Genomic DNA, 16952 nt, shown 5'->3' with positions numbered 1-16952 from the left:
ATGGTGCATGGATGTAATTCCACTGGACCCTGGTTCTCCTCTCTGGCCAGAGGCAGCTCTGGAAGCCCCCCATGGGGATGGGTGGAATGGTATTCCCTCCACACATACACAGATAGACGTACACTCACCCGCTCCAGTAAGGTGGGAGGGGGCAGAAAGAGCAGAGCAGAGGGGAGGGAGGTGGAGTGGGGGACTGGCTTTTGTCTGCTTCCCACGTTTCAAAGCCAGTCTTGAAAAATGAATAGACAGAGGAAAATCAATTGCATGACCTTCACACGAAGTGAGAGAGCGACAGAGAGAGAGAAGGGTTGAGTGAGACAGAAAGTGAGTGAGTATGAGAGAGAGAGAGAGGTTGAGTGAAACAGAACGTGAGAGAGAAAGAGAGAGAGAAAAATTGAGTAGAGGGAGTTGAGGAGCAGTAGAAGAGGCATGATGGATGAGGAGGATAAGACAAAAATAATTTGTTTAAGATGCACAACATTATGTTTCTAATGTTTTTTTGTTTTATTTGAACATACTTCTGCACATTTTAATGCACATGATTAAAATGTCCAATGATTTTGGACAAAATAAATAAAAGGTGGCTTGTGCAAAAGTTATGTCACATTTTATTTTATATTCAATTTTTTTTTCCAAAGAAATGTAGGACAAGAGGGGTTGGCAGTAATGGCAGTGAGTCTCTTTTGTGACAGGAAGATGGCATCTCCCCTTTTATTCTCTAGCAAAATGATATATAATCACTGCCCCCCCCCCCCCAAAAAAAAATAAAAACATGTACTTCCATTCTTTATTTTTCTGCATCCCTTGTTTTTCTACGCCCTCTATGTTGTGTATAAAATCCATGGTAAATGAACCAATAGAAATGCTCCAAAATTGCTTGAACTTACATTAAAACACTAAAAGTAAACAATGTTTTACCTACTCCTATAAAGTTACTTATTTTATTATTTTTACTTACTGTACTTATTATTTACATTTTGAATATCCATCCATCCATCCATCCATCCATTATCTTCCGCTTCTCCGGGGTTCAGGTCGCGGGGGCAGCATCCTAAGCAATGAGGCCCAGTTTGAATATATATAGAGGTTTTTATATAAGTATGTGGAGTATAACCCTTCAAAATCTCCAAAACGTTAACTTTGCAGTTAGAGTTCTTAGTGTTCATGCACACTGATATATTAATGAAATAATATTTTATGTCCAGTCATTTTTGCTTTCTGTGATATAATGTTCACACAGTGTAAAATGAATGTAGACTAATTGACATATAGACAGCTTAAATACAGGATGTTCAGACCTATAGCCCTTTAAATGCAATGATATATGCAGATATACAATAACACACACAGAGGCTTTGGGGGAGACACCATCTTACACACTACATTCTTCCAAACACTATATCCTCTTTAACCTGCAGCCTCCTTACCCCCCACTATAAAGAACCCACACAAAGGAAGTCAGTGCGGACTGTTTTTCAAACTGCCCCTAATGTGGAACATGAGTTTGAATGTTTTGTCTGCCTTTTGCTCTTTGAATGGATTTTCTATCTGTGTCTCCTTATGTTGTTTTTGACCTTCATCTTTTCTCTCTTCCTCCTCTCTCTTTTTTGCTCTCTCGCCTTTTCTCCTTCTCCGTACTTCTCTAGTCTCCTTCCCGCCTGCTCTCGATGTCTGTCTGTCCCCTAATGCTCAGCGTTTAAAGCGGCGAAGGCTTTTAAGGGACGTTAATTGCACTCAAATTATGTTCGACCGCGCAAGGAGTGAGTTTACGACGGAGAGAGAGTGAGAGAGAGTCAGAGAGAGGGAGAGAGAGAGAGAGAAAGAGGGGAGAGAGGGGAGAGAGGCTGAATGAAAGCATAATTGCCCCAGAGAAGGACGTTGTGACTAGAGTCACTTTCTCCCTCTCTCTCTTACTCGATCTATCAGGCTCTTTCTGCCTCTATGAGTGGGGGTTGAGGAGGGCGTCTGTAAAGAAGTTGCCAGGAGATCAGCCTACGATTCCCATCAGCCTGACTAGATTGAGCAAACTTAGACAAAATAAAAGGCCAATGTCACTGTTCCCATAGTAACCTCCTAACTTGGTTAAAAGGTTGCTGGATAGAGAAAGGGTGAGAGAGTTAGAGACAGAGAGAGAGAGATATTTATTCAGGCAACGGAAGAACTACAACAAACTTTGGTTTGTCAGTGTGACCCTTAACATGTTTCATCATTCACCTTAAAAAATTCATCCTCTAACAAAGTGCAATAATCTTCACTGTAGTACTATAAGACTTCTATATTGTTCTTTTCTTTGTACTTTGATTACAATTATAGATTTTACTTTATGAACAGACCTATTTTCTTTTTATAAACTGAGATTTGTGAGAGAGAGAGAGAGAGAGAGAGAGAAAGAGAGAGAGGAGAAGAAAGCATGTGGAACACATATTGCTGCTTTCGGAACAAAACCTTGTATGCCCATTTTTGTTGCTTTTCAGTTTTTCATATAATTTGAAAATGCTTGTTGTCATTTACATTGTGAATTTAATAAAGGAAGGACCAGAAGAAATGGCCAAAATATAGTTGGAAAAACATCTGGTTCCAGGTGGCTTCTTATTCTCCTGTAAAGATATATATATATATGTTTCCAAAACTGATAACTTTACACTACTAAGCATGTATTAATAGCATAATGAAATACCTATGGGATGTAATATTGTTACACATACACAGTCTCATCAAATATGATGGGAGAAACACAGTCAAGACATACAGACAAAACCAATACCCCAAGCTATTTTTTATTTTTTTACATTTGGAAATGACCCCAGAATTCTGGGTGCAAATGAAGTGCATATTTTATTAAATATTTTTATAATCAGTTATAATCTTTAAAGTGTACAAATGCATTTTTAAACCTTTTAGAAGAGCTCACAGTATTGTTCATAGCAACGAACCAAATTTTGTGTGTTTAGATGGAGGGTCCTACACTTTCCAGTAGACAGCATGTGTGTGAGCCCCATGGGGAACAAGTAGTGCTCTGTGTAGCACACCCCTCTACACACACACACACACACACAGTGGTTGTCGTGGTCTGGGCGTGAAGCTCCTTTTCAGGCTGTGAATGGGTAGGCTCATTGATATTCCTGCTCTGAGCTAAGAAGGGGGGACCCCAGTCTCTCTGTGGCACGATGGCTTTGTCCCACAACTGCTCCTGCACTGGCTTCAGGAGTATGAATTTGTGTGTGTGTGTGTGTGTGTGTGTGTGTTGGGGGGGGGGGGGGGGGGGGTGATCTTTAAAAGTTTTGTGTTTTATTTTTTTAAAAGTGAAAGGGAAAATCTGTTTTTGACTTCAGTTCAGTGTGAAATAAAATAAGAATGGCACATTATTATTACATATACATATACAAACATATATCAGTAGAACAAAAAGGTAATTTTGCAAGAGAAGATCATTTCTTTTAAGAGTTCTTTTGGTCCACTCATCATTAAAACATGATGAAAAATCACATACACACATTTTACAGGGCTAATGGGGCTGCCAGAGGAAACTCAACTGTATTTTAGACCCATATTGTTAATCTGCCCTCAGAATAAACACACATACAAACATGCACCATCACACTAACTGCTGAGAGTACAGCAACCAAAGCAGTCCTAACAAACTGGAAAATAAAAGACATGTTTGTTTGAAATGCTCTGTGAATGTTATTTGTCTGATTTTCAAATTTGTTTACTTTGTGGTGACAGACACCTCAGCATGGCACTGCAGCAAGAGACTGAATTAGCATGTGTTTTAGTCATCTTAGTAGAACACACACTGGCTCTGTTGCATGCTGTCTTGTATAGCCTGATTTTGTGGACCTATAATTAAAATTTATATATATGTATTGCACACACAATGGTCATTGCAGTGCACTGTTATCTACAATGTACTATAAGACTATAAGAGTATTTTTATCTGTTTGGTGACTGTTTTGCTTTTTGTTCTTGAAAGTGTATGAGAGCATATGTAAGGAATTCTAGGTACTATTTGAGATGGGATACAAAACATTAGTAGAGATGAATTGCCCAATGTAGCTTGAATGAAGTTTGACTATATAATTTTAGCTGTGACAAGTATACAAATATTAAACTAGATGTGTTAGAAGTTCTGTGTCCATTTTTTGGTAATAACTTGTTGTTTTGTGTTCATCTTGCTGTGCAGTGCGAAGAAGTAGTCATTCACTCGCAACTGACATATTTGAGCAGCACCTGGGAGCACATCTACTACAGGTAATCTGATCTCTGTCACTGCACTCTGATTTATTATTTGCCACCTGTTAAATTCGTCTACACTAACTCATTTCTCATGAATCTTTGTTTTTGCTTTTACTATTACTCATTGTAAATCTGTGATAGGCCTATTACTTCATTTCTGTCACATAACTTAATCACCTGATCTTGCTTGATAACTCCTACACTTTAAAGGAACATTTAGAACAAAATGTTTATTTAAAATAATAACAGAAATATTTACAGTACTGTGCAAAAGTCAGAGACCAACCATCGTTTATACATTTTCAAATCAAAACCGCTATAAGGTACAAGCTGTTCAAAAAACAATAGAAAAAGCAGAAAACATATTTAACAGAAAATTACACAGAAACCTCAACAAGTAAATATAATCCATCTCATAATCCAAATAAACCTAACCACATTTAGTGATGTTGAGTTCTGGGCTATGGGGTGGTCTGTCCATCATTCTGAGAACACCAACAGCTTTTTAGATTTTTTGCCTATTTTCTTATCTCAGTAACATCTTCTTAACAGTTACACATCCTTTCAGAGTTCCACAGTGTTAAGTTGTCTTTTCACAGTGGATGGAAAGACAGAAACAGTTGTGGAGTTTTTCAGATCTGAAGTATGTAGCTTGGTTTTCTCCTATCTTTGAAAGATGAAAGCTTTACATCGTGTTTATCTGATGGTGACAGTTTTGGTGGTCTACCAGATCACCATGTGTCAAATTCAAGGCTCACAGGCCAAGCCAGGTCCGTGGCACAACCTTATTTGGCCTGTGAAATTATTTAAATTTTCTATTATAATTTTCTGAGCTACACTACAGTCCCCAGTATGCACTGCAGGATATTGTGTGTTCTAACCCCTTTCTCCAACACACAAACAGAAGAGATGCTTGGTGTTTAGTTCTAGCAGATAGGAAAAAAAGAACCTCAGAACCTAAAGAACCTCAGAAAGAGAGGGTTATGAGACAACAAAAGCATAAAGGATATGGAACAACATATAGGGAAGAAGAGCCCTCCTAGAAATCAAATTAACGCTTCAGGGAGGAAAAAATGTAAGATTCTTTTCTCCGCTGTGTCCTCTGTCACTAATAACTAGATAATTGCTCTTTATTTTTCCATGCGTTTCAGGCAGCTCACCGCTCCCACAATCCCCGGCCACTCGCATTTGCATACCGAACGTGTCGCTTGCATAAATTACCGCCACTTTAAGAGCCGCCGCCAAAACAGCAATCATTCTCCAACAAAGTGGCCACCTCCGCTGCTCACTTGTGGATGCTTGTTATTACGATTAATATTATTCTTTGAAGGAGTCTCTTAATGGGGTGGCTGTATACCTTTCAGTTTTCATTTGAATCACACACTGTCATACCTACTGCCACTGCTCTGAGGTCAACCCACAAAGCAGATTGCAGTGGGGTGGGGGTCTTTGTTTCTGTTAAATAGACTCAACGTTTTCGCCTCTGCTGTTTTTGATTATTGTCTTATTTCTTTAATTTGAGCATTTTCAAATCCAGCACAACTACAGATTTATTTGATGTAAAAATTCAGGTGTGCTCCTATGGTTTGGTCTGGCATTTTCAACACAGATTAAGCCTAAACCTAAAGTAGATTGCAGTGTCCAGTGTCCAGATTCCACTAAAAACTGAGTTTAGTTTTGGACTTAAATGGATACCTCTAACCTCCATCTGCCACACCTGTAGTGTGTGGTCAATTACCACAGATAATAATTTACCAATATTTAGACAAGAACAGAGAAAAGGTTTAGACAAAATTGAGGTCAGTGTGCAGCTGCTGGAGCAGACAGATATTAGGCTGAATGTCACAGTAAAAAAGTATCTATAGAACTGTTTGTTGAATTCTAAAGCTCAGTTCACAAATACAAAAATACACAATCTTATAATGTTGTAATACGTTGTGTATGTTTTTAATTCTTTTTACAGTCTCTGGATGGGTTTGTGTTCGTGGTCAGTCAAGAGGGCCGATTCCTGTACATCTCTGAGACTGTGTCAATCTATTTGGGCCTCTCACAGGTCAGACTCGTAACACGTCCAGTGAGAATATCCATGTACCTGTTGTCTGTTTCTTTCTCCCTCCTGTCTCTCTCTCCATGTCTCCACTTTCCTTTTCTCTCTCCTCTTTCTTTCTCACTCTCCTACTCAATTTTCTCTGTTTGTTTTCTCTTTTTCTTTCTCTCTCCATCTTCTCCCTTTTACTTTTTCTTCCTCTTCTCCCTTCTCTCTCTCTTTCCATCCTTCCTACTCTTACTTTCCTTTTTTCTCGCAAACCTTCCTACCTTTCTCTCTGTCCCTATTTCTCTCTCTCCAATCTCTCTGTCTCAAGCTCTCCCTCCACCTCTTTTTCTCTCTCTCAGATCCTGTCTATCTTGTTTCTCTCTCTGTGTCCTTCTTTCTCTCTCTCTGACATCTCTGTCTCAGCATCATTCCTTTTCACTCTCTCTCTCTTTCTCTATCTCTCTCTACCTCTTCTCACCCACCTCTCTGTCTCAGCCTCATTCCTTCTCTCTCTCTCTCTCTCTCTCTCTCTCTCTCTCTCTCTCTCTCTCTCTCTCTCTCAGCTCACTCTCTCTCTCTCTCAGCTCTCTCACCAGGTGCTCACCTCCGTTGATTGCCTGTGGCCTCTTGTACAGAGAATGTTAAGTCCTGCCATTTCGCCCAGATGCATAAATAATAACAGTAATTACTCGCACAGCAATCAAAGTGTCGCCCTAGCGTGCTGGGGTCTGTCTCGGGAGCAAATCGATAGGCATCTTAAAAGCTGCATTGATTGTGTGATGAAAAACACACACACATGGTCTGCAAGGGGAATGAGGAGACAGATAGTGAGAAATGGAGGGGGAGCGAGTGCAGGAAAACAGATATGTTTAGGAAGAGGGATTGAATAGCGAAGAGGAGAAAGAAAATAAGGGATTGCTTGCAGAGAACTTATCGAGTGGGTGTAAAGAAAGAATGGCTGGATGATTGGGCTTTTGTCCTTGCTGGAGTTCTGCTCTCGATTTAGTAATGTGTGTGGGTCACCCAGTTTATAGGACATTGCTCAAATGTGTTTTAGATCCATGGCGGGTGTTTTAGTGCTTTATTTCACTGTAGTTTGCTTCTTTCAGCACAGTGGATCAGGACATCTGCAAGAGCAGGATGCACAGAATAAATTTGCTTTTTTTGCTATTTAACATGTGCAGATGGCTTGAAATGATGGCAGTAATCTTGACAAACATGAAGAACCCTCACTGATTTGTTTGCCTTCACACATTAGGATATTTCTTGTTGAGGCAAAATGAAAGACAACAAGATCTTGATGGAGTCTGGGAGACCATTCGGTTTAGGGTTTGATCTCAAGAGCAGTGGTAACACAGCAGGGGAACAGTAGAAAAGACTACAAGTGGAGGGGGGCATTGAAGGACCTAAGCTAGGCTAAGGTTTGCTTTGTTGGAATAGTAACATCAATATTGGCAAGACAAATAGATTGAATGCATAAAAAATATCTATTTACTCATGTGACCAGGACCCGCCGATAGATCAAAGCATTAATTACATACTTCTGTTACTTGAGAATAACTTAAGAATGACTTAATGAATAAAACAAATCTATGATAAAGTTAATTTCTACCAGTTCATTATTATTTGTTATTTTTATTATTAAATTTATTGAAGCTTATAAAATACATTCTATATGTTTTATTTGAAGTGTGTAACACACATTAACATGTATTTGACCTATTTTACTTGTAAGCAGCAGTTTTGCAGTGACTTCTTCAGTAAAGAGTCCTGACATAGAGCTGCCACACTGTTTTCCCTTTTTGCAACTGACTGAAACTTTGTTAGACTGTGCCTCAAGTTCACAATCAGTGATGTATTTAAGGCTTTCAGAAGCCATAGAGTGGTACAGTTTCTTACAAAATTGGTCCCACCCAACAGAATCATAGCATTACCCGTCTAACGTCTAAGACTGTCAGTTCAGTGCCTAAAGGTCTGCCCAATGGAAGAGCTCACTTGGCTAAGTTTACCTAGATACTACAGGGATAATTTTTCATTTTGTTATTTTAACCCTTTTTAACCCTTTTGTTTACAACTAAAACTTAACAACAGAATGGGTTATTGTGTTTAAATACAACAAGTATGATAATTCTATGTAACAAAAGTAATAAAAAAATTCTCTCTCTCTCTCTCTCTCTCTCTCTCTATATATATATATATATATATATATATATATATATATACACTAATATAATACACTTTTCTCAGCATATATATATACAGTACTGTGCAAAACTCTTAAGCACCCAAGACACATTTTCAAAATCTATTTATTTGTGTAGTATGTGTTTATTTGCTGAGAAAAGTGTTAATATTTGAATAAAAAAATTATAGAATATTAATAAAATATAACTATAAATAATAGTGATTTTATGGGTGTTAGTGTGTTTGTATAACCATTTTCAAACCTCTCCTCAAGAAAGCAGATGTATATTATATGTAGATAAAAAGCAACTCCTGGTTTGACCAATAACTGCTTCATTAAATTGTGCTCATGAAGTAATTGATGATATTAACAAGTCTCTGTGGCGGCTGTGAAGGTGTCAAGGAAAAAATGGACCCAAGAAATTCTTGTTACTTTTTATTGTGTTTATGTTTATTTGAAGTATGAATATGACTTTATTCTGATGTATATTGTGATAAACTCACTGCTGAGGTAAATTGTTTAAAAATTTGCTTAGATGCCTAAAACTTTTGCACAGTACTGTGTATATATATATATATAAAAGCTCACCGAAATCATTAGGCTTTCTCTGAAGACACAGGTGGCCCTGAGTGTCCCTCTATCTAATTACTTTCACACATTTTGAAACATGAGGAGGGGGCCAACAGAGACACAGCCGAGAAATTTGTGGACCACCCCTGTTTCAGACAGACTGAAATTGATCATCAGTAAGCAGGAGACTTTATTTGTTACAGTGATCATTCCCCCTCCAATCCAAATAGCCTGTCCCTATAGACTGACCCTACTCATGGCTAATCCTCCTTGGCTTTTCCCTGGTCAGTGGGGTTCCTTAGGCGGATTAGGCCAGGTCAGGCACCTTCGGCTGCGGGCCTTGTCCTCTGCTGCCTGCAGAGATAATTTGGCTGCTCCTCTGGCCCTGAGGAGCTCAGAGAAGGAGTTGTGGAGGTAGAGGTGCAGGGCCTGAGCCTGTGCTCTGCTCTTTTCTCCTCACAGGCCTGCCAAGGAGGCAGGGCAGGCTGGACAGGGTGGGGAATTGATCCCAGCCTGGTTAGTATGCGGCACCTTCCCCCTTCTCTCCTCTCCTCTTCCTCTCTCACTCTCTCTATCTCTCTCGCTCTCCCTCTCTCCTCCATCAGTCAGCGGCGGACTGAGAGTGTGTTGTGGACGACTGCCCGGATGCCTCATACATATTAAAGGCACTGCTATTATTTATATCATGTCTCTGCCCGCCCCCCTCACCCCCCCAACCACTACCCACCACTTTCTTCCTTTTCTCTTCTTATTCCTCTAACCTAAAGGCTTTTCCCTCACCTTCTATTTCTTACTGTGTCTGTTGGCACCATTGTCTTCTTTCTCTCTTCCATTCTCCATCACTCCATTTCACATGTGCTTCATCATGTTAAATGGCCTAAAAAACCTTCCAGAACCTAAACATCCACCTTGAAGTATTATGAGGCCAGATTAAGTCCTCCAAGCTGAAGTCCCCCATCGAAACTGTCTTCATCTCCAAGCATCTCCACATTTTACCTCTCAATTAGTCAACATGTGCTTATAGGCCCCAAGCTCCCCAACCATTGTTCCTCTCCTGCTCCAACTCCTCCTCTACCTCTGTCTGTGTGTCTCTCTCTCTTATTCTCTCTACCCCTCTTCCTCATTCCTTTTTTTTGTTCCCCCCAACCGATTTCACCCAACCTGCTTCTTTTTTCGTGCGCATTAGTGTCCTTGAAGGCCAGCGGAAAATCCTATAAAATCCTTCAGTAAATGGATCTAATCCTATAATAAATGGGTATGTCCCGCAGACAAGGGTGTGAGGGAGAAACTGGCTTTTTATCAAGATAGAATGAAATCTGAACTGCACAGATTAGGTTTTATAGATCTGGAAGGGGGACATACAGCGGTACTTTTATCTTAGTCTTAAACTACTGAGACAATGCAAAAATCGGTTCAAAAGAAAGATTTTTTATGGATTCATTGCATTTTACCATCATCAACATTGTGTATAAAATCTTGTGTATAAAATCAGACTCATGTAGTTTCACTGATGATTTTGTATAGCAGATACAATGGCTATTTGATTTGTAGACTTTCCAACCTCCAGTTCTTTTCACCACAACTGTAAAGAAATCTGAGTTAGTACATTTCTCTTCAATAAAACATTTCACATTGGACTACTCTGGATGACTTTGTTTACATCTAACGGACTGAATTATGAGGAATTAAAAACAAATGGCATTCTCCTTTAAACTACTGAAACAATGTGTGATAAAGTGATTTTGTATCCATGCTATTGATTTAGATTCTGCACTGTTTGGGTAAAACAGGTGTAGTTGTAGGGCAGATGTGTCATAACTCTGAGATATTTCGTGTCTTGACTTTCTCTTATATATTTTGTGTTTGTAATGTGTAGCAGATAGAATATTACATGGAGGTCATGCTATGGTATAGTTAATGTTTTATGTGCAAGTTTGCTTTTATCTCTCTCTGATGTTTGTTGCAACTCCAGCATAAATGTGTACTTTTGTGTTTGTGTGTATGAGTGTGCCTGCTTGGGAGAGTGCTGAATGTGTGAATGTGAGTGTTTTCCAAGGTCTCTGGCCAATGTAGTGATGTATTACTGTTTATTTTACTGTACAGTATATCCAGGTTTGCACTCTGTGTGTGTACACTGGTCAGGTAAAATTAAGAGAAAGTTATAGTATAGGCTTATTGATTGCAACTGTTAAATTCACTTCAGTCAGTGTGAATGAAAAGGACACAGGCTATAGCATATTTTAGGGTTGAGACATTGTACATGTGAGAAAGGATGGGTAAGAGAACAAACTGAAGTGCTTATGAATGGGTTATGATGATAGGTTTAGAGTAGTGACATTTTATTCATTTCATTCACAGTCAAAACAATGGATTATTACAAATAAAAAAATACATAATATATAATATACAAGAAAACATTATTCTAATTATTTGGCGATATCGACCAAGCTTAGTTTGGTTCAAACACAAATGTGGACCATCTGGGGCCTGAGGGACAGTTTGAGAACCACTGCTACTGCTATAACACACCAAAAAACGATCATGGGTAGACAAGGTGAAATTAGACTAATACATTTAGTTTTTAACTTCCAACAAAAATCTTAGAAAGTAGTGTCTAAAGTTTTGTTGTTTAAACTGTGTGTGTGAGTGTGTGTGTGTGTTTGTGTGTTTTCAGGTGGAGTTGACAGGCAGTAGTGTGTTTGACTACATCCATCCTGCAGACCATGTGGAGATGGCAGAGCGACTTGGAATTAAGCCACACCTCCGTGCAGAGGCGGGCTGTCAGATGACTCAAGAAAGCATCTCAAGCTCCGCCTCCACGTCCTCTCTGGCTGGCACACCTGAACCAGGTAAACACATATCAGTAGTGTTCAGCTCAGTTGTTTGTCAGTTGTCATGTCAATTCAAAACCTCATAAATACTTTTTTGTTTCTTTATTTTAATTTTCCTACACTACTTTTTTTGTTGTTATTCAAAAATGCCAGCTGACCTTTACACACACTTGATCTAAACCGCCTATCCTTACCAGTAGAGATAAAGGAAAAAACAGAAACAGTCTTAATTAATGTCTACTTCATTCTTTTCTATTTAATTCAGAATTAAGCAGGCTTTTTTTGTTACTGGGCCTTTAAGACAGATGTATGTAAATGAACTTGCCCTGGTGCATCATTCAAAAAGCAGTCCAGGCTAAAATGCTTCTTATAACTTTGGCATGAATGAGCAGAGCTGTAGGCTGATAGGGCAGAGAACCGCTGTAGGCTGATAGGGCAGATATATGTTAACATGAGTTTTGTTGCATCACAGCAACAATTAATTTAAAACTGGCTGTTTTTGCAGCTTAGTTTCCTTGTAACGGATTGTACTGACAGGCTTAATTTTAAACTTTAAGAATGTTTACATATTCTGTCAAACTTTTAAAGAAAAATGGAAATTCAGTTTTGCATGATACCAGCGTTTTAAAAAAATCTTCTTTTCGTCTAAAGTTTCCATTTTGGAGGTATGAGGTTTTGCTATAACAGTGTCCTGCATAGTTCCTCCCTTCATGTTCTTTACTGATTTTCCTCTCTAGCAGAATCTTTTCTCCATGTGTTATGTCCTTTTGTTGTTGCTCTTGCAGTTTGTTTGCATACGAGTAGACTATCATAGTCACTATCTCAGTCACACTGTGAGTTATGTAGAATAATGACTGACACTGACCCATTGCGCACAAATGTACCTGTGTGTGTGTGCTTGTGTACTCATCTGCCACTCTGCCCGTAGCCCCCTCTAGTCCCCTCTCATCCGGGGATGAGCTGGCAGAGCGAGGATTCTTCATCCGGATGAAATCCACCCTCACTAAGCGCGGACTCCATGTCAAATCCTCCGGTTATAAGGTGAGCCTAAGCCCTCATACAGGCAATTAAAGCTCAGGGCCCGGTTATCCAAAGGCATGCAGTGTTAAGATCATTCAAAACTTTACTCTCCTTAACACAATGGTTATTACAGTACGGAGAACACCACACGTGGTGCATGTTTGTGTTTTCCTGGTCCTAAGACGGCTGATCCATCTAATCGTACATTCCTTCTTCAGCTGAGTGGGTGTAATAGAGCAGGAGAATCAAACTACTGTGACAGTGCCATATGTTGACCTGAGAGCCTGTGCTAAGTTTTAAATAGTTGCTGTTGAAACAAAACCTTGTATCTCTGAAGTGTTAACTTTGCAGGGGAAGGAAAATATTCCTAACTTTTAAAGAAAGGAAATGTAATGAGATTTTACTCCAGGTAATTTTGGACCATTCTATCGGACCGTTCATCTTAAAGTTTAGCTGGTGTCTTCAAATGTGAAAAAAATGGAGATACAAGATTTTGATCCAGCAGTGAATTTATATGAAATACTCCAGTCTGAAAATGATTTATGCTCAAATGCATTGAAACTTCCCTCTTGGAATTAGTAAAACTCTGATAAGATTGTCCTGAAAATTACATATGGAGTTTTGTATTTTTACCTAAAATTACCTAAATTCACCTAAATCATTACTTTAATCAATATGTGCCACACAACATGCACTTATCGCGCTATAATATATGTTTGATTAACGCTGAATCTGCATGGATCTAACCAGAGTTTCCCTTGTGGGTAGAAACTAGATGTGTGTAAGAGAGTAGGAGAACCACACTAACAGACCAAAGGTCTTGAAAATGTACTCTCTGTTAGCAGGGATGTCATGCTGTGGGATCTTTGTGAATGCTTTTTTTGAAAGCTCATGAACCCTTAGAAATTGAGAGTTATTACTTTAATTTTGCTATACTATTCAGAAGAAATCACACAATTACATGCTTATTACATAGTGAGTTACAAAATAACTACATTTACATTGGATGTAACTTCTGTATCAACAGATTTCAATACTTCTGATTTTTCTGCTTGTTTTAAAGTCAAGCAATGACTATTCCACTTAACATGGTAAAGAATGAGTTATTACAATTTGAGAAATATTACCTTTGTTTTGCTGTGTTATTCAAATGACATAATTACATTTTTATTTACATAGTGAGTCATGCAACGAATCACATTTATATCTCATTTGTGCTCTACATTAGCAGGTTTGAGCCTGGCAAATGGCATAAATATAAAAATTATATTGTGGTTTATTCCACAATATCGCTTTACTTACAAACAACAATTTGGTGTGAATTGAAAGTTTAGAATCGGCTCTTTTGACTGAAACTCTTGGTTTGTTTTAATGAGCCATGAGTAGGAAATCATTAATATTGAACTACACCATGCTATGGTTAATTGGCAATAACTGCAACTTCTAAGGGTTTTGTATTATCTTTTTTAATCTCACCCTTGATAATTAACTTTGGTGGTGTTTATCCAACTTCCTGTAAGGTGATCCATGTAACTGGCCGCATTCGCTGTCGCCCTGCCCTCGTGCCAGGCTCCTCCCGTTCGCTCCATCGGCCTATGGGACTGGTCGCACTCGCTCACACGCTCCCACCCTCCACTCTTAATGAAGTACGCATGGAGAGTCACATGTTCGTCTTCCGTGTTAACATGGACCTCCAGGTCACCTACTGTGAGAACAGGTACTGTTTCGTAGCACTGCAGAACAGATAAAAGTTTATAATAAATGGACTTGTTGTCTCTAATGTTGGAATTTTCTTTGTTGTCTCCAGTATAGACACTGCATACATTCATACAGATGTATTATAAAATGTTTACCTAAGATCATGTCCAAAGTTATATTTAGTCACCTTCAAAGTAATAACTTTATAGGGGAAAGAAAACATTCCTAACTTTTAATGGAAGGTAATGTAATGTAGCTTTTCCTTATTGACTGGGAACTTGTTAAATATTTATAGAATATTTAGATTTCTGTACAACCTTCAACTAATTACTTAGCCTAGAGTGTCTTAAAAAATAGATAGATAGATAGATAGATAGATAGATAGATAGATAGATAGATAGATAGATAGATAGATAGATAGATAGATAGATATACTTCTATTTCTACCTTCTCATACCTCAACTTACATCTAATTTTTAATTTCTGCCTAAATTAAATTTATAGAGTTAGTTTTGCAAATCTACTTCAATCTTTAATCAGTATGTGCAACACAACATGCATTTATCATATCATAATATATGCTTGAGTAACACTGAATCAGCAAGGATCTGACCAGAATTTGCTCTGTGGGTAGAAACTAAATTGCATTACTGCAGATTTGCAGAAAGCGTTTTTCCTTGTATGAGGTTTTAAAGGGTACATGTCATAGAAAACTTCCCTAACTGTTTTGAAATAGAAGAGCATGGTGTAATTTGTAAACCTTGTTTCAAAATGTACTGTTAACTCTCCAGTTCATAGTCAAAATATGGAAACTAAAATGTAACAGCAGCCAGATTTGAATCCACTGTTTTCGTGATTTCACTAAAACACATTTACACATGTACATTTATTCAATTCTGCCCAGTCATGTTAAAGTTATAAGGAATGTTTCAGCCCAGACTTTTCTCTCAGAAATAAAGAGAGGCTGGAAAATAGCCATGTAAAATAAATTCTGACTAGATCATTAAAACTGCAGAAATACCATAAATGGACTTTATAAAATACAGAGAAGTGTTTAATGTGGACCATTTAATGAATGTGTTTGATGCAGGATCTCTGAGTATATGGATCTGAGTCCAGCTGAAGTGGTGGGACATACTTGCTATCACTTCATCCATGTGGAGGACTTGGACATGATCCGACAGAGCCATGAAGACTGTGAGTCTTTATTTCTCTTTACTTGCTCTATACTGTACATCTTTTACTCTCTTTCCTTCTGTCTGCCAGTATGCCAGTCTCTATACTTCCGCAACTTCTCTCTCTCTCTCTCTCTCTCTCTCTGCTCTTTTCTTTTACTCTCTCCTCACAGCAGTGTCCGTCTCAGTCTTCTAGTTGTCTAGATTTCTCTTAAGAAACCAACAATTTCAGAGAAAATAAAGGGAAAGAAGTAAAAACACACAGAGATCAGTGAGAGCCTTTGTGGGGTTTAATGCAGGGATTTGACAGATGGGAAAAGAAAGTGATTACAGCTGGTCAGAAAAGCTGTAAAGACAGATAACAGAAGAAGAAAAAACATCTCTGATGTTTTGATATAAAAAGGGCAGATGCTCTCACTCATCATGTGCAGCCCATCTGATAGAGAAGCTCAAAAGCCTAGAACAGCTATTTTTGCCAACAGCGCCCCCTAGCCACAATAAGCTGGATGAAACTGTATTTTGCATGTGCTTGAATTCAGCTCTGGTTCCATTTAATTTGGGTAGTCCAAAATAGATTCTCTACAGTTACTTGTTCACAAGCTATCTGGTGAAACTTTACTGCTTCTCTGCAGCATTAGATTTAGAATCACATTTAGGGTTAGTTTTAGGTTGTAGGTTCAGGTTAAAGTTGGGGTTAGAGTGAGTTAAATACTTAATTGAAAAGGTTAAAGTTGACCTGTTATTAAAACTGACATTTTTAACATTGTCATCATACCATACCACTTACATTCTTGTCATCCTGCAAAGTGTGATGACTTTTGCATGCTTCTAAAACCTCTAAGTTTTAATTATGTCGCCATGTACCTGTGGGTGGGGAAAAATAATATTAACCAGTAATATCATGTGATGCATTCCAGTTCCAGTTTATGTTGCCTTTAACATTGTAAACTTCTTTCAAACATACAAAAAACATACATTTTTTTTGGTGTACAATATAACTATTTTCAAATTCATATACATTACCTTAGCCTCAAAATCCATAAATACAACTACTGCTGTAGAATAAGCCTAGTTTTGAGGGTGACTGTATTTCACAGCCACAAAGCATGTAATTTCAAACATAAACATGAATATATTATGTATGTAAGCAATATTCACTGTATATCCTGTATGCAAATGAGTAACCATATGCAAAGATGTTG

At 38.3% G+C, this 16952-nt stretch overlaps 1 protein-coding gene across 1 annotated transcript in view; it reads left to right on the top strand.

The window, feature by feature from the left end:
• The window catches only part of npas1 (neuronal PAS domain protein 1), a 47092-nt gene that overhangs the window by 24253 nt on the left and 5887 nt on the right, over nucleotides 1–16952 (top strand). Inside the window, exons 4-9 of the mRNA XM_017696848.2 lie at nucleotides 4184–4251; nucleotides 6200–6289; nucleotides 11701–11875; nucleotides 12786–12898; nucleotides 14398–14594; nucleotides 15666–15772. Coding sequence (XP_017552337.1) covers nucleotides 4184–4251; nucleotides 6200–6289; nucleotides 11701–11875; nucleotides 12786–12898; nucleotides 14398–14594; nucleotides 15666–15772 — 750 coding nt within the window. The remainder of the gene's footprint in view (nucleotides 1–4183; nucleotides 4252–6199; nucleotides 6290–11700; nucleotides 11876–12785; nucleotides 12899–14397; nucleotides 14595–15665; nucleotides 15773–16952) is intronic.

The sequence above is a fragment of the Pygocentrus nattereri genome, chromosome 17 (assembly GCF_015220715.1).
Source record: "Pygocentrus nattereri isolate fPygNat1 chromosome 17, fPygNat1.pri, whole genome shotgun sequence".
Taxonomy (NCBI): Eukaryota; Metazoa; Chordata; class Actinopteri; order Characiformes; family Serrasalmidae; genus Pygocentrus; species Pygocentrus nattereri.
This window is presented reverse-complemented; position numbering and strand designations above follow the sequence as displayed.